This window comes from Tenrec ecaudatus, chromosome 3, assembly GCF_050624435.1.
Source record: "Tenrec ecaudatus isolate mTenEca1 chromosome 3, mTenEca1.hap1, whole genome shotgun sequence".
In the NCBI taxonomy this organism is placed as follows: Eukaryota; Metazoa; Chordata; class Mammalia; order Afrosoricida; family Tenrecidae; genus Tenrec; species Tenrec ecaudatus.
This window is the reverse complement of record NC_134532.1, coordinates 5,489,688-5,508,225: the sequence shown is the minus strand read 5'-3', so window position 1 is coordinate 5,508,225 and position 18,538 is coordinate 5,489,688. Positions and strand designations below refer to the sequence as shown.

The 18,538-nt window shown below is 44.9% G+C and overlaps 1 protein-coding gene across 1 annotated transcript in view; it reads right to left on the bottom strand.

The window, feature by feature from the left end:
• RXFP1 (relaxin family peptide receptor 1) overlaps window positions 1-18,538 on the bottom strand; it is a 157,124-nt gene that overhangs the window by 9,807 nt on the left and 128,779 nt on the right. Inside the window, 1 exon segment of the mRNA XM_075544691.1 lies at window positions 669-740. Within this exon segment, the coding sequence (XP_075400806.1) occupies window positions 669-740 (72 nt within the window).

The window sequence follows — 18,538 nt, the reverse complement described above, 5'->3', positions numbered from 1 at the left end:
ATGATTTGTATTTGTGATGGAAGGGAGCTGAGACAACATGAGCAACAAGGTAGAAATACTACTAGCTCCCACTAGATACTGTATATACTCGAGTATAAACTGAGTTTTCCAGCATATTTTCAATGCAGTTCTTGTGATAAAATTAGGTGCCTTGGCTAATATTCAGATCGGCTTATACTCTAGTATGTACGGTAAGTGGTAGGGTACTGAGAAGCCACACTAGCTTCACATTTTTCCTAGAAATAGGTTCAAATGGAATAAAGGAAAAAGAAAATAATTTTTGTTAGATAATATCTGAATCAAAATCACACACTAATTTTAAAAAATAATGAATCTTATTTCAAAGAACGACATATTACACTAGTGATGTGTGAGGTGTGCAATAAAAAGGAAAAGGCTTTAATTAGGGACAAAGAAATCATAAATCAGAGTACAGTTCAGCTGAAGTTCAAGGGAGACAATCTCAGAATCTGACAAGACCATTGATTAAAGCAGACTTGTGTTGGTATCTTTTCGTTTTAAGACACTTGTTGTAGATTTGACTGTTGGCTGAAGGTGGAACGAGTTCCGGTGGGAAGAGGGACAGAAAGGAGTAAAGAGAGGAAGAATGACCATGAAGGACAAGTTGCATAACAGACATGAAGTGGAGAAACTGAGCTCAGTCTTACAGTTGCGAGAGCTTCTTCTGCTCCTTAAACACAAATGGCGGAAGACTTTCAATCCTGTTACTTCCTAAATCCCTAGAGAAATAATAGAAAACCTGTCACATTGTGTTCCAAAGACATTCTACATTATTCTGAAATCTAGTAGCAAGTCATTATGTAATTTTCTAATAATGCTACTGGTGAGTTATAACTCTTCTTCCCTCCATCCCCCTTTGCCTTCCTACTGTCTTGGAGTAGGAATATGTTTGGGGGCTTTAATGTTTTTTCTTTCACTTGGGATAATCAGTGTCTTCTTTTACTTGCAGGTTTCTCACAACTGGTGTACGCAGATACTCCTGAGCGCAGTGCCCTCGCAAGTATGTAGAGAGTTCAGAATTGACTTGATGACAGCGAGTTTAAGGGTTTTTCTGGAGTCGACATGGTGGGCTGCCTAACATGGTGTGTGATCTTGGAACAGGTTATTTTGACAATCGCAGTTCTTGAGACCATATTAGCCATTCTTTGAGAAAGGCTTCTGATTTTCCTAAATGATATAATATTTCAATCGCTTTGAAGCTGTACATCTCGGAACACTCTCAACGTCTAACCCACCATGCCGCAGCGCCCCCTTTCAAAATTGCTTAGCATGGCATGCAAAGGCTCAAGTACCAGCCTATCCTATGACTGCCTAATTTCCAACCCCACTTCCTACCACTTTCTGTGAAGTCAAAATGAACCTTATCAGAATGTATATCAGGAATATAAACTCCATGCCTTCACCTCGGTGCTTCCCTCCACTTTTAATAAACCTTGGTCCTTGCCCCTCTAGTGAGTCCCTACTCATCCTTCAAGACCCTGCTCAAATGACACTCCTCTATGAGATCTTTCGGGTTCATGGTGTTTACACGCTCTTTCCTCTGTTTTACACACTTATATTATAATGTATATAACATATATCATATCCTTGTATAGCATGTTAAAACTGCTTCTGTATATTAATAACCTAAAGCTGCTGTATAGTTTGATAAAAGTTGGGCACAATTCTAATTCCTCATGATAAATTAAATAACATGTTACCACAAAGCAGATTTAGAGTAGCCCATCAAAATACAAATATAAAAACATCAAGTTCGCTAGTTTCTGGTTCAATAGACTTGGTTTTGGCTATTAGTGCGAATTCTGAAATGCATATCTTGAAGCATGAATCTAGAAATAAAATAATATTGGTGTTCATGCATTAGTTCAAGAGAGTTGTCCTAAGCTTAGACCATTTCTGTACAGGCTCTTTGAAGCATACGATGAACTTGCTGTAAGGTGGTCCTGAGTTGCTTTCTGACTCACGGTGACCACATGTGACAGCCAGTGTGCTTCACAAGGCATTCTTCCTATTCTTTTTTTAAAAATTTCAGAAATGTGGTTTTATTTTTAATTGAAAACAACTTAAAATCTTAGACATATGATTTTTGTATACACATTTGATGTCGTTCTTTGTACAGAATATAAAGATGCCCCTTTGGAGTCTTCCATGTGGAAGCAAGATGTGAGGAAGATGCGGTTTGCAGACAAGAATGCCTCTTATGTGGGCGGTCGTGGGAACCAGCCCCTACACAGCAAGGAGGCCAAGTAACCTCCTGGAATAAAAAGAGGGGTAAGAGAAACATCCCGCTTAATCAGGTTCAAGAAGCGAACATGACCCCAAATCTGTGCATAGCAGACCCAGGCAGTCACTTTAGTGAGACCACTGAAGATGACACTGCAATGACAGGTCGGTGAGCCATCAATTAGTGCCCACCACAGAAGAACGGCGACGGAGAGGTATTGATAAAAAGGCTGGAATGAAGGATTTTAGCTAAAGCAGATGAACTTCTTGTCAACAGCCGAAACGTACTAAACTGAGCATCACCGTGAGAACTAGCACATGGCAGGCATGATAGACCAGTCTCTGTGTGGCATGCATGGGAGATGGGAATTTCTCCACTGGCACGTACACATCATTAACAGTTACGGGAAGTTGGTTTGTTTTTTTCTTTTTTGCCTCCTTCTTGCCAAATGTCAGGCACCGTATTTTGGGCAAAGTACAACTTTAGTTTATTATTTCATACTGTAAAAACATGTGAAGACAGTGATCGTTCTGTGCCAGACAGCGATCGTTCTGTGACCCTGTTGATAAACTGCTCCAGCGTTGCTTCCTTTCCTCAACAAAACTGTCATCAAAGATCCCATCAGCTCGCAAAGGAATGCTCTTCCAGGGGCTGGGGGAACTACAACCTTGCTCTCGATCTCTAATTCATGTTGCAGCCATTCAAAGTCATCTTGTCTTCAGCTTGGAAGACAGTGGAGTCCTTCAGCTTAGAAGCAGGAAGATTTGTCTTGACCCTGATTTCACAGGTGGTGAAGCGGCCCCGATGAGCCCTCTGGGGGTGGCTCACCTTGACCTCAAGGAAGTTGCTGGGCGGCTTGCAGGCGTCCTTCAGGTTCTGCTGCCCTGTGACCTACAGGCAGGAGTGAGTCCCCCGGCAGCTCCGCTGTGTTCCTGTTGCAGCCGAGGGCCGCACAGGGTGTTCTTCTTCTTTTTAAAATTTTAATCATTTTATTGGGGGCTCGTACAACTCTTATCACAATACATACATGCATGCATACATACATACATACATACAATATAAATTGTCAAGGGTTCGTGAGGGAGGGAGAGTGGTGAGGGAGGGGAATAAATGAGGAGCTGATACCAAGGGCTCAAGTAGAAAGCAAATGTTTTGAGAATGATATGGCAACAAATGTACAAATGCGCTGGACACAATGAATATATGTATGGATTGTGACAAGAGTTGTACAAACCCCAATAAAATTATTTATTAAAAAAAGAAAACAATAGTTGCCAAGAAGTGGAAATGATCCATGCAAAGCAAAAATGGATCAGCTGAGAGCAAAGGTCATGATAATTGGGTTTTTTTAAATTTGTTTGGTTGTTTTGTTTTTTTTACAGTGATGCCCAAGGCATTTTGCTTATTGACTTTCAGGAAAACTAAAACAAACAAACAAAAGAGTAGCTTATGAGACTGTTTTATGATAATTAGCCACAACTTTAGCAGAAAAACTCCTGCAAAAGCTTAACCAAACCATTCTTCTCCACCATGACTATGTCCTTGGTGTCCCTGCTCATTCCCCATCAAACAAGGGAAATTGTGTGGTTTTGATGGGAAATCCTTAGACATCCACCTTCGAGTGCTAATGTGGCTCTCTCTGATTTCTTTTTCTTAATCCTAAAACATCTTTAAAGGGCACCCAGTTATCTTCAGTTAAGGATGTAAAAGAAGACTGCATTGGCATGACTAAATTCCCAGTTCCATAGAGATGGTCTAAAAGGTATCCTTTACCGAATTGTCTTGATCTTGATGGAGCTTATGATAGAAATGAAGTTTATTTTTAAAATTTAAATTTACTAATGTTTTTCCACGAGCTTTTAAAAGTCTTCTTATATAGGAGCTCTATTAGAATAAAATATATGGAGGTCAATGAATGGAGAGCATATCTTTCAGACACAACAATGGCGGAGGAGGGGGGGAAAGGAAAGCAAAAGGATGAATACAAGGAAGAAAAGGGTAGTGGGGGCATGGGGCATTAATCCACCCAAGGGGAGGGTATTGTTTATATCTCCACAGGGAAAGTGGGACCAGACTGTAACCCAGTGCTGCAAGGTGTGAATGCAATATCCCGGCGTGGAGGAGGGAACCAGTGGAGAGGTCTGGGAGGCTGGCCCCAGCACCATAAATTAAGTGGATTCCTGCCCCTCCCCCGAAAAGAATTTGTTCCAAAGGACGACATTGACTCTGCAACTCCGGGAGATGGACATATCTGATCAGAGCACATGGGAGCAGATGAAGTGGCAGGAGGAGATAGTGGAACACAGCCTGGCCCACGAGGCCGTGAGGATGATGTTCCTGAGTAGAGCAGCCAGTCCACAGAGAGAACAACATGGCTGGCCCCACTATGAGAAATGATGCCAATCAGTGACTAAGGGCGATGCAGGGGACAGCACTGGAGACACAGTGTGGGAATTGCACCTGACCTGATCCCACCACACCGAGGCAAATCACTGGGGGAGTGCAGCGGAAAAGCAAGGGAATGGAGTGGCAAGGTCCCCAGGGAATGCTGAAAGTGGACTTTGGGGCCAGGAGCGTGGTGCCCCAACAGACTGGACTGGAAAACGCTCCTAAGGGCCAGCAAACGATCACTGAACTAACTACAAGCTTTTCTCTTGTGAAGTGTTTTGTATTGTTCTTTGTCAGTGGTTTGTTTTTGTTGTTTTGTTGTCTGGTTGTATACTGTTGCTTTGTTTTCCTCTGTCTTGTTTTCATGCATGTTAGTGTCTCCACAGGTCTGTCTGAATATGACAGGCTGGTTGAACTATCTGGAGGAAAAAAACGGGACCTACAGTTCCGGGGGGGACTTGGGGTGGGGGGGTAGGGGGGTAAGGAAGTGGTGTTAACAAACACAGGGACAAGGGAACAACATGGGACCCAAAATGGTAGAGAGGGGGGAGTGGCAGGCCTGGTGGGAAATGATCAAGGGTAAGGTTGCTTAGAGAAGAGGTATACTCTAGCCCAGGTGGCGATGAAGCATGGTAGTAGGGCAGGGGGAAGGTCAAGGGAGATGGAGGAAAGAACTAGGAGTCAAAGGGCATTTATGGAGGTCTAGACAAAGACATGTACATGCAAATATATATAGGAGGATGGGGAAATAGATCTATGTGTCTATATTTATAGGTTAAGTATTAAGGTGGCGGAAGGACCTTGGGCCTCTACTCAAACACTCCCTCAATGCATGAATACTTTCTTTTATTAAATTGGAACTCTATGATGCTCACTCTCCCGACACAACTGCTGGAGCCAAAGTGGGTGAACAAGTAAATGTGGTGAAGAAAGCTGATGGTGCCCGGCTATCAAAAGAGATTGTGACTGGGGTCTTAAAGTCTTGAAGATAAACAAGTGGCCATCTAGCTCAGAAGCAACAAAGTCCACATGGAAGAACACACCAGCCTGTGTGATCGAGTGGTCCCGAAGGGATCAGTTATCAGGCATCAAAGAACAAAAAATCATATCATTGACTGCACACCTCCATGATAGGATTGCTGAAGACAAATGGGTGCATAAGCAAATGTGGTGAAGAAAGCTGATGGTGCCCGGCTATCAAAAGAGAGTGTCTGGGGTCTTAAAGGCTTGAAGGTGAACAAGCGGCCATCTAGCTCAGAAGCAAAAAAGCCCACATGGAAGAAGCACACCAGCCAGTGCAATCACGAGGTGCCCTATCATGCAAAAAAAAAAGATATATATGTGTATGTGTGTATGTATGTGTATATATATGTATATATAGGTGTATGCATGTATATATAGGTGTATGCATGTATATATATATATATATATATACACCATATTGAATGAAGGGGGAAGTGCAGAGAAGAGACCCAAGGCCCAAGTGTCGGCCAATGGAGATCCCCTCATAGAGGGGTTTAGGAGAGGAGATGCGTTAATTAGGGTGCGAGGTAGTACCGATGAAGAACACAGCTTTCCCCCAGATCCTGGATGCTTCCTCCCCCAACTACCATGATCCGAATTCTACCTTGCAGGGGTTGATAGGACAGAGGTTGTACACTGGTACATATGAGGGCTGGAGGCACAGGGAATCCAGGGTGGATGATACCTTCAGGACCAAGGGTGTGAGGGGCGATGCTGGGAGAGTGGAGGGTGAGTGGGTTGGAAAAGGGGAACTGGTTACAAGGATCCACATGTGACCTTCTCCCTGGGAGAGGGACGGCAGAGAGGGGGGGAAGGGAGACTCCGGATAGGGCAAGATATGACAAAATAATTATGCATAAATTACCAAGGGCACATGAGGGAGGGGGGAGCGGGGAGGGAGGGAAAAAAAAAAAGAGGACCTGATGCAAAGGGCTTAAGTGGAGAGCAAAAGAGGAGAAAAAAAAAAAAGAAAATGATCGGGGCAAAGAATGTACAGATGTGCTTTATACAATTGATGTATGTATATGTATGGATTGTGATAAGAGTTGTATGAGCCCCTAATAAATTGTTTAAAAAATTATTAATATTATTCTGAATTGTGTCTTTGATAAAGTGTGACTAGCAATTAGTTTAACTTTGTGTTCCTCAGAAAAAATCTGAGGCATGAACAGAGCCATATGTTTTGGCAATACAATATATGGAACGTTTATTTGTTAGAAATCTTGCCATAAAAATTAAAGACGACAACAACAGTGCCTCCTTGGTACACTGGACACTGAAGGTGGAGAGAACACATGTGCCACAAGCAGGAGCATTTTTTTCAGAAAAATTATCCTATAAAACACCAATGGATTAAGTACATCGGACACTGGATTTGTGAAGTCATCATTTGAATTGACTTCTGATGCCCTGCCCCAGCTTCTGTCCTGTAAGCACTTGGGAAGTTGGAGTCTATAATTCTGAATTCAAGGAATCTGTTTGAACAGTTTGTACAACAGGTGGAGATTCTCAAGGAAGGACATGAATTCCAATTCACCCAGTTGGCAAAGGAAAAAAAAAAATGACGAAACAGACCAAGCGCTGGTGAAATGCAGAATCTTCGGATGAAAATGGAGCCCTGGTGGTATAGTGTTTATACATTGGATTGCTATTCGAAAGTTTGACCGATCAAAACCACCCCTTGGGAGAAAGACAAGGCTTTCCACTCCTGTAAATAGCTACAGTTTCAGAAACCCACAGGGATGCATCTACCCTGCTCTATAGGGTTGCTATGGGTCAGTATTGACTCAATGGCAGTGTTTTCTTGGGGGGGTGGGCGTGGGTTCAGCGATTGAGCATAGCACTCTGGATGCTAAGTTGAAGCATGCACGCAATCAGGTGGATGTAGAGAGCAAAGGGAGATATCAAGCTGAGTCTGACAGTTGAAAGCTGGAACAACAGTTTCAGCTGATTCAACAGATGCTTGGATGTCATACATCTGGCAGCATTCAACAAAATTAGGAGCAAAAATCAGTTCTGGCTTTTTTTCACAGGGACCCACTATCCATTGCCAATAACGGGAACGAAGATTATGAATCTTCGTTGATGAATCTGGTTCCATTTTTGCAGATATCAACTTTGACCGAACTGATGAATCCCTAGATTGGGTTTTTCTTTGGTGAAAACTTTGAAACTGAAGAAAAGATAAAATAGTCACTTTTAATAGCTGACAGGTTGTTGATGGCCCACCCGGCTCTGTTAGAAAACTCATTCCGTTGGCTCCAGGGGAATGAATCTGTAGCTGAAAAATGTTCCTAATAGCGGTAGGCCTAATGAACTTGTGTCCACCATTAAAACTTGTCACACTGAACCTGGAGCTACAGGAAAACAGGTGCTTTACAACCCTGGAACAGTGACTCTGCCCTGAGCAGCAGACGACCGGGCCCAGAACTGAGACAGATAATGCCACATTTCACAGAGTAATGACTTTGTCTTGAAGATTGCAATTATATCAGAATCTAGTGTGCTACGCAGATCCAACAGCGATATATACAAGTTTTAGCATCACATTTATAAGACTATGCCTATCAACACTATTAAGAGCTAATCAATCCAAATTAAAGCCAAGCATACTTCCACCAATGCTCATGGAAGCAGCAGGCAAGAGACCAAAAGACATGTTGCATTAGGTGAGTCTGCTGCACAGGACCTTAAGGGAGTGCAACTGAGCAGCAAGGGGAGCATAGTAACCAAGTCTCCAAGGAATCCTGAAACTAGACTTCTGGCTTGGGGGACAGGACTTGGCACGATCAGAAAATACACATAATGGTCAACAGACAGACCTGGAATTATCTATTGTACCCCCTCCCCCGTTCTGCTTTGTTTTGTTTGTACATTTTATTAGGTTTTTGTTTGTTAGTTAGTTTGCTTTTATCTTTCTTTCACCCCATGTCTCTGTACATGAGATAGGTAGGATGAACAATCCCCAGGAGAATACTATGGGATAGGCATTTCTGGGGGAACAAGGGAGAGGAGAGGGTGGGGAGGGGTGTAAAAGGTGAAACTGAGGTACAGGGAGGAAGACAGACATAACTGACAGGACAAGGGAGAAACAGAAATAGCTTTGTTAGGTGGGGGAGGAGCTCCAGGACAAGGTTCCATGACCTAGGCCATCAGGTCAGGGAAGTTGTGCTCAGCAGCTGGGGGTGAGGATTTTTAAAGGGGTGGTGAGGAATGTATAGCAATTATTGCAATTAGCATATGGGGTCTGAATGTATGGCAATTATTGCAATTAGCATATGGGGTCTGAAACTCCAAGAATTGCTTGTCGACTCCTTGCAGCTTTTTGTGAACCCAGAACATCTGGTTTCACTGGTTATCTTATCTGGTGGTTATTGTATCTGGCACTGACTGCTGCTGGCCTTTGGGATGTGCAGGGAAGTACGTGCAGGTTCTAGAACCTGCTTCAGCTTAGTCCAAACAGGGCTGCCTAGTTTGGACCCGGCCAAAGCATTCCAAACTTCTTAATAATGGTAATAGGCGGTGTTCTACTTTAACTACTTCCAGCTGAGATAGGGTGAAGAAGGGGGTGATTAAGAGTTGGAAGGCCAAGGGAGTGAGGGACGATGCTGGGAGAGTGGAGGGTGAGTGGGTTGGAAAGGGGAAACTGATCACAAGGAGCCACATGTGACCTCTTCCCTGGGAGAGGGACAGCAGAGAAGGGGGGAAGGGAGACCCCGAATAGGGCAAGATATGACAAAATAACGAGGTATAAATTACCAAGGGCATATGAGGGAGGGGGGAAAAGGGAGGGAGGGGGGGAAAAAAAGGAGGACCTGATGCAAGGGGCTTAGGTGAAGAGCAAATGCCTTGAGAGTGATTGGGACAGGGAGTGTATGGGTGTGCTTTGTACAATTGATGTATGTATATGTATGGATTGTGGTAAGAGTTGTTGGAGTCCCTAATAAAATGTAAAAGAAGAAAAAAAAAAAAGAAAAAAAAAGAAAATGATTAGGGCAAAATATGTACAGATGTGCTTTATTCAATTGATGTATGTCTATGTATGGATTGTGATAAGTGTTGTATGAGCCCCTAATAAAATGTTAAAAAAAAAAAAAAAAAAAAAAAAAAAAAGAGTTGGAAGGTTCAGGGCCGGGTCGGTCAGCAGCGGACTGTAAGAGTGAAGAAACTGATTGAAGGTCAGGTTGGAGATATTTTTCATTCTTTCCTGCAAAATTTAAACACACACGGAGCTAAAAGTAATAGTACACAGCTTATTATCAGAGGTCTTATGAGGTGCATGAGTGTGAGTGGGATTAACAGTCTGTAAACTCCATGCAGAGAAAAGTCATCCTCATCCTGATTTGTGAAGCAACAGATTAGCTGTGGCTGGACATTGGGCAGTGACAAGGAGGGGATGGGAGAGGGTGACTTCAATTATTTAGGCTGTGGGCGACCTTGTCTGCTCTGTCGCTTCCCCTTGAACTATCAGCTTGATGTCCTTCACATTTCTCACACTGTAATCTTTCTTACCATGAACCCATTCACTTCTCTCTCATCAACTTCTTGGCACACAGCTTTCTGTAACTTTCAAATTTCTTCACATTCTGGCACAGCCAGACAAACTATAATAAGTTATCCAACTCTTTTTCTGATTATTTTCAGCTTACTCTGACCTTCTGAAACTTACTGTTTCCATCTTGACTTAAACATTCACTGAAATGACAATTGTATTAACTGTCAGCATGTCAGCAAAGGGTTAAAGGTTTGTTGGGAGTCACTTCTGCATTGCAAAAAGGCTGCTGCAGCCACTCTACCACGGGGAATTTAATGGTTTCATTATAAGGGAGAAATTGGGCACTTAATGTAAAGTATCTGTTCACTCAAAGTCAGTGGTCAGAGGTTCTTTAAGACTTAGTGTTTATTTAGAGTTAAACTCGGAGTGGTGGGGGTGGGACACAGCCTTAAACAGATAGCAAGGGGATGAGATGTGTGTCCTGGAGGAAGAGAGAAGTTAAGGGAGTTTGGCCGTGTCTGCTTTAGGACTGTTTTAGGAGGGGCTGCAGGTAAAGGCAAATGAATGCTGATAAGCTGGGTTAAGGGGGATAGTGAAAAAGGTTTAATGGAAAGGGGAATGTGGGACAAAAGAGTATAGGGGTTGGGAGCTATCTGGTGTATAGGGATAACAGCTTTTTAAAAAAACGTTTTATTAGGGACTGATACAACTCTTATCACAATCCATCCATACATCAATTGTGTAAAGCACATCTGTACATTCATTGCCCTCATCATTTTCAAAGCATTTGCTCTCCACTTAAACCCTTGGCATCAGGTCCTCTTTTTTCCCCTCCCTCCCTGCTCCCCCTGCCCTCATGAGCCCTTGATAATTTATAAATTATTATTTTGTCACATCCTGCCCTGTCCGATGTCTCCCTTTACCCCCTTTTCTGTTGTCCGTCTCCCATGGAGGAAGTCACATGCAGATCCCTGTAATCAGTTTCCTCTTTCCAACCCACTCTCCCTCTACCTTCCCAGTATCACCAATCACACCCCTGGTCCTGAAGGTATCATCCGCCCTGGGTTCTCTGTGCCTCTAGTTCCCATCTGCACCAGTGTACAACCTCTGGTCTAGCCAGACTTGCAAGGTAGAATTCGGATCATGATAGTGGGGGCAGGGGAGCATTTAGGAACTAGAGGAAAGCTGTATTCTATATCGGTGCTACATCACACCTGGACTGACGCATCTCCTCCCCTAGACCCCTCTGCAAGGGGATTTCCAGTGGCTGACAAATGGGCTTTGGGTCCCCACTCTGCACTTCCCCCTTCATTCACTATGGTGAGATTTTTTTGTTCTGATGATGCCTTATGCCTTCGACACCTCGTGATCACAGCTATTTAATGAGGCGCAGGTCCTGGACCAAACGATAAGTACCACTTGGTTTCTTCCTGGTAATATTGGAGTGTTGCAGGGACAGTGGGTAGGAGTAATGAGGTGGTCAGAAAGGAGGCACTCTATAATGGGTTAACATTGGGAAGCAACGGGGTCTGTAGGGCCAGTTCTTCCAGGTTGGGTGAGAGAAAGGGGAAGGAGCAGAGGTGCTGTGAGACCAAAAGTAAGGTGTAAGGAGGTTCCTAACTAATTTAAAATATCTCTTCCCAACAGAGGTATTAGGTAGGCTAGCGTAGGGCTGGGGAATGTCCATTAACACATGCCCAGAGAGCCAAGCTATAGAAACAAAGGAGTGGCACTGCACATGCTCAGAGGTTCAGGTTTCCCGGTAGGCATGGGTGGGCGCTGAACCTGGATTGGCCCATCTGGGCCAGGTGAATTCAATTCAGCCAATGGGGTCGATCAGGGGTGGTCCATCACGCCTCCCTGTGGAATCTGTGAAAAGTCAGGAGCCCAGAGTCCAGCGACACTACCTTTTTGCGTGAAGCCGAGCAGCTTCCAGCCAGTCCACATGTTCAGGAGGAGTCCTATGGGTGCTGTGTAGACCTGAAACTTCTTCTAACCCTCATAAAACTCACTTGGATCACGACCCAGGCTTCGGCGTGAATTCTTTCTCGCGCGGGGCCAAGGACCGAGGTACAACTCTATCTCCAGAGAGATCTAACAGAGGGACCAGGCATGATGGGATTCTAAGGAAGGAGTGAGTAAAGGGCCAGTACACCTGGGGCAGGTAGGCTTGCCATCAATACTCATGACCGAGATTGAGGAAGGACTGCCTACCCCTGAAAATGACGGCAGGTCAGAAAAGATAGTTTATGTGTAAGAAGGAAATTTACTCACCCAATACCTTGAGCAATACCCCAGGCTTGGTGAGGGTGATAGGGGTCCAGTCAGGGTCTCTTCAGACTTCGGCCAATCCTGGCAGGGTCAGTGGCGGGTCAGGAATTTGAAGGACAGTCCCCCCACATGTAGACGCAAAGGGCTTGTCGCTTTTCCAAGGACAGTCGGACTTCCAGTGTCCGCTTTGACCGCACGCCGGGCAGGGTTTGGTTGGAGCTTTAGGCCTGGGGCACTTCTGTGACCAGTGCCTTTCTGTGCACTTGACGCATGCACCAGGTGGTGGTCCTTGTTCCCATACACCCTTACCCCACGCTGCCCTTTTGGGGCCTCAGGGGATCGCCAGCTGCAAGGCTGCTACTAAGGCTTGGGTTTGAAAATTTACCTTCTGGCAGAACCAGGCATCACAGGCTGACTCTGCCTGCTCCTCCCGGGTGTTAAAAACCTTAAATGCCATATTTGCTAAATCTCAGATCAGGGTTTGAGGGCCTTTCTTCTGCCTTTTTTAAAGCTTTTAATGTAAAGCATCAGTTAAGCAGCTTAAAAAGGTGGCTGGATTCTCATCAGGCTTTTGAGTGATCTTAAGATGATTAAAATTGGCTCCTATATGGGAAATGGCCTGAAGCCAAGCCAGAACATACTGTAGCATTTTATTACAGGTGGGCATGTCTGTCCCTACCTGCTTGATTGTCAGTTTGATAACTCTAACCAGGTTTTTGTCTGGGAGCCGCCTAGGTCAGGGTCAGTCAAATGAACCTGGTGGGAGTGCTGCTGACCAGTGAGAATTCCTTCCCTCTTGTCTGCAGTTAGGGCAGAGAAAAGGATGACAGAAATATCATGCCAGGACAAATCATAAGCTTGAGTTAAATATCGAAACTCCTTAATGTAGGTGGTGGGATCATTATGAAGGCGCCCACATATTTTTCAGTCTGAGATAAATCAGTGAGAGAGAAGGGCACGTGAACTGGACCCCTGTCTCAGTCCCGGCCACTTTCCAGAGCGGACAGAGGAGAAGGGGGTTTCTGTGGTCTTGTGTGCTTGCTAACTGGCGGGCGAGTGCAGACTTGGGTTCCTCCAGCGAGGCAGCGGGTAGATCAGGAGAATAGGATGTGGGAGCTCTGGGTGTGGTCAGAATAGGGCGAGGGGTGAGTAGGAGGGGAGACAAGGTGTTCAGGCAGGTCTGAAAAGGTAGACACCAGAGGGGGGGCGGTGTCCAGAAGCAGGAGGAGAGGAGGAATTTTCTTTAATCAAGAGCACTTGGGAAGGGGAGCAGGAAATGTAGAGAAAGGGATGGAGTGCAAAGAAAAGGCAGTCTGGACATACAGAATCTCAGACTGTTTGTGAGTTTACTGGCAGAAATTGCTGAGATTTCAGAGGATATTGAAATCCAAAGTGTGGCAGGCGATTAAAGTTGTTACTTCCTGGAGCTTTCTGACCCCTCCCTCCTGCTGATCTCAGGATGGGGACTATGGATGTGTTGGCTCAGTGGATGCTGAGAAGGGAGGGGGCTGGGAAGGGGGGAAAGAGAGAGAGAGAGAGAGAGAGAGAGAGAGAGAGAGAGAGAGAGAGAGAGAGAGAGAGAGAGAAAGAGAGACTGAGACTCTGGGGAACTGATGGGTGTTGGAGGCACAGTGCCTCAGTCTGGGAGTTGATGGGGTAGCAGAGGGAGGTGATGGTGGGGGTACCCATAATATGGAGTAGGCCTTACTGGGGGTGTAGATAAGGAGTCAGGGGGTCCAGAGAAAAGTGGAAGGGGTGTACTTCCAGGGGCCTGATTAAGAGAGTGTTTGGCTAAGAGATCTTGAGCAGGGTGATAGATAGTAGAGAGGGATAGGAGCAAAGAAAGAAAAAGACCTGGACATATGGGACTTCTGATTATTTGTGAGTTTGTTGACAAAAAAAATTGTTGAGCTTGTGGGGAAAGTTAAAATTGAAAGTGCTATTTTCTGGCTAGCGTGACTCATTGTCCAATTGTTATTGAGGCTAAACTTGGTTACAGAAAAAGCCCAGGCATTTAGGGTGGAGATCAGGAGCCAAACGCAATTCAATAAGGTTGGCAGTAGGCACTCCAAAGGACTGTCCTTAGGGGGTTGGGACAGAAAACTTCCCATGTGTCTCAAACTGCAGGGGGTACGGACAGAGGAGAAGGGTGGTCCCTGATCCCCGTTTGCACCCATCAGTCAGGAGGTGGCCCGGTAACCCTGAGAGGCATCCCAGCCAGAGCTAGGGGCCCAGTGGGAGAGTCATGGACTCTCCGGAACAGGAAGGTTCCCTGGCACAGGCCTGTGACTTTAAGAGACACAATGGAAGCCTAGGAGGGGGAGAGGGTCCTGGCTTTATGGGTGGTAAAAATGGAGGTTGGTCAGGCCTTTGTTCATGGTGAGAGGAAGGGGAAGCAGAAAATTTTAGAGAAAGCACTACAGGGCCACAGATGCAAAACCCACAAACAGGTAGAAAGGGTTCAGACACACCCTCTGCATTCTGGTCCAATCAGAAGGTGCAGTGACTGCTAGGCCTAGTGCTAGGAGTCCTGTTGTCAGCAGGAATCCAGGAGGTAAGCACAGAGACAAAAGGCTGGAGGTCACATGAGAGAAGATAGACATAGAGAAAAGATGGACACGAGAAACTGGCCTTATTGTTGCATCCCTTTTGGGGAAAGGCAGTTCTTTCTAGCTCCTCTTGGTACTAGGATTGCAGAATAACCCCCTGCAGCAGTGCCACATTCAGCTTCCTAGCGTACTTGCTTTTCAGGGCTTTCAGCTAGTTAGCCTCGGGTGGACCCTAAGTTCCTGTATGAGTTTGCTGGTCCTCAGTGTACCAGAAGTTGCTTTCAGACAGGCTCCAGAGGTTCAAGAGGAGAGGAGGGGTGGGCTGCATCCTAGGTGAAGCAGGGCCAGGATAGCATGAAACCCATGTTCCTACCTCTCCCAGGTTTTAGCACCAAATGTAAAAGGTGAAACTGAGGTACAGGGAGGAAGACAGACATAACTGACAGGACAAGGGAGAGCAGAAAGAGAAATAGCTTTAGTGGGGGTGGAGCTCCCAGACAAAGTTCTGTGACCTAGGCCAACAGGTCAGGGAAGTCATGCTTGAGCAGCTGGGGGTGAGGGTTTTTAAAGGAGTGGTGAGGAATGTATGGCAATTATCACAATTAGCACACGGGGTCTGGAAACTGAGAATTGCTTGTCGACTCCTTGCGGCTTTCTGTGAACACAGAACATCTATTTTCCCTGGTTATCTTATCTGGCAGTTATCTGGCGCCATCTGCTGCTGACCTTTGGGATGTGCAGGGAAGTACATGCAGGGCCCGGAACCTGCTTCAGCTTAGTTCAAAAGGGACTGCCTAATTTGGACCCGGCTCAAACAAAGGGGAGTGGGGAAACATAAAATTCAGAGATAAGAGAACAATACGAGATCTAAATTTTATGGAAAAAAGCATGTATAATGCCATGTGGGGCTTGATCAAGAGCAATGTACCCACGAGGAAATATTGAGAGCAGAATGGAAGGTGATCCTGATAGTGGGATAGGAGGAAGGTGAAAGAAATAGAGGAAAGAAATAGGAGGCAAAAGCTTTGTATAGAGGTATATCTACAGGCATGAATATATATATACATAATATATATATTAATTTATAATGAAAGGATAGAGGCTGATTGATGCACATATATTTATAAGTATTAAAATAGCAGCTAGATTTGGGCCTCTATCCAAGCCCTCCCTTAAAACAAGAACACTTTGTTCTGATAACCTGGCACTCTTTGATACTCACCTTTCCTACATGGTCACTGAAGATAAAATGGGTATATAAACAATTGTGGTGAAGAGGGCGGATGGAGCCCGGCTCTCAAAAGATATAAAGTCTGGGGTCTTAAAGGCTTGAAATCACACAAATGACCATCTAGCCAGTAAGCCCACATGGAAGAAGCACACCAGCCTGTATGATCACGAGGCATTGACAGGATCAGGCAACAGGTATCAAAAGAACCAAACAAACAACTATATCATTGCAAAAGAGGGGGGTTGGAGTGGAGACCCAAAGCCCATAATTGGCTATCACCCCACAAAAGTGTTATAAAGAAGGGGTGATTCAATCAAGGTATAGTATAGCACCAATGAAACACACATCATTCCTCTAGTTCCTGAATACTTCCTCCTCCCCCACTACCATGACCCAGTTTTATTGTACAAATCTGGCAAGACTGGAGAACACACATTGGCACAGATACAAGCTCTCAACATAGGGAATTTCGGAAAGATAAACCCCTCAGGAGCAGTAATGGGAGTAGCGATATCATGAGGGTAGGAGGATTGTCAGGGAGGGGAAGCTTGAACCCTTCACAAGATTGGATATATAGCCTCTCCACCCCATGAAGGGAATGAATAATGGAAATTTGGGTGAAGGGAAACAAAGGCATTGTAAGATATGAAATAATAACAATATATAATTGATCAAGGATATAGGCAGGCGGGTGGGTGGATGGGAGGGGGGGGAAGGAGCTTATACTAAGCGCTCAAGCAGAAAATGTCTCGGAAATGCTGATGGCAACATATGTACAAATATGCTTGATACAATTGATGTATGGAATGTATAAGAGCTGTAAGAGCCCCCAATAAAATGATGGGAAGAATAGCAAAAAGAAAAAAAGAAAACCAAGGATGTTACTTTGAAGACTAAAGTGTGCTTACCTCGAGCTGTGATATTTTCCATTGCCTCATGTGCATGTGAAAGTTGGACATTGACTAAGCAAGACTGTAGAAGAAACAATACATTGGAATTGTGCTGGGGAAGAATATTGAAAGTACCATGACCGGTAAAAGGACAAGCTGATCTGTCTTGGAAGAAGTATCACCAGTGCTTTTCGGAGGGAAGGATGGCAAAACTACATGTTATGTAATTTGGACATACCGTCCAGAGAGATCAGTCCTTGAAGAAGGGCATCATGCTTGGTAAAGGGGAGGGCAGCAAAGGAGAGGAAGGCCCTCAATGAGCTGGGTTGGCACCTTGGCTGCAGCAATGAGCCGAGGCATGGGAACAATTGTGAGGAGGGCACAGGGCTGGGCAGTGTTCTGTTCTGTTTCACATAGGGTCACTAGGGGTTGCAGTCAACCTGATGGCATCTGACAGCAACATCCTTCCACCAATAGTTCAAGCCTTGCCGTCTCTTTTTAATGAAGTCTCTATATTACGGCTCAATTCAAAATGAGAGAAGAGCAATTTGTGAGTTGAGAGAGAGAGAGAGAGAGAGAGAGAGAGAGAGAGAGAGAGAGAGAGAGAGAGAGAACCTAAATCCTTTTACCAATCCTTTCTTTACTCTGCCCACCCCATACTTCCCAGCCTGAGTCAAGTCAGTTTTACCAAGGAGGTAGGGTTTGGGTCCTGATGTCATAAAATTAGTTCTAAATGACATCAGAGATGATGGCCTTAGTTCTATGGTCCAGAGGGTCATCATGAATTGGGACAAACCAATTGCACATAACAATAACAAAGCCCCATTGCCATCAAGTTGATTCCCAGTCATACATAGCAGCCCTAAAGGACAAAGTAGAATTGCTTCTTTGTGGAATACCGACCTTATTCCCAGGTTGTGCCCCCATACGATATGCCAAACCTAACATGCTGCTTGCTAACACACGGCCAAGGACTATGCATTTGGAGGTTAACTGTTAGAAGTTAGCTGCTTGAGGGTTATGAGCATCTAGAGCAATCAGACCCTAGTGTCTGTCCCACCCTAGGAAGGGCCCACTCCCTGCTGATAAGGATAGTGGATTATTCCCCTGAAGGAGATCCCAAAGACAAGGTAGGCTGCCATCTTGACTATAGAGTCTGCTCATCTTGTCACATGTGCACCCTTAGCGCCTCCCCTTTCTATTGCGGTACCCCCCTAGCTCGTCCCCCTCCTATTGCATGTATGTCCATGGTACAAACCCTTCCTTTTATGATGTAATTATGGGTGCATGCACATCCCCTAAATGTATATAAGCCATGATTGGAAATATATTCACTTTATCTGGCTGCTGAGATCATGACATCTGGGCAGTGAGCAATTGCATGCCTTATCTTGTTTGGTGTCTCTTTTTAAATTTACCCCTCAATTACACAACCACCTCTTGGAC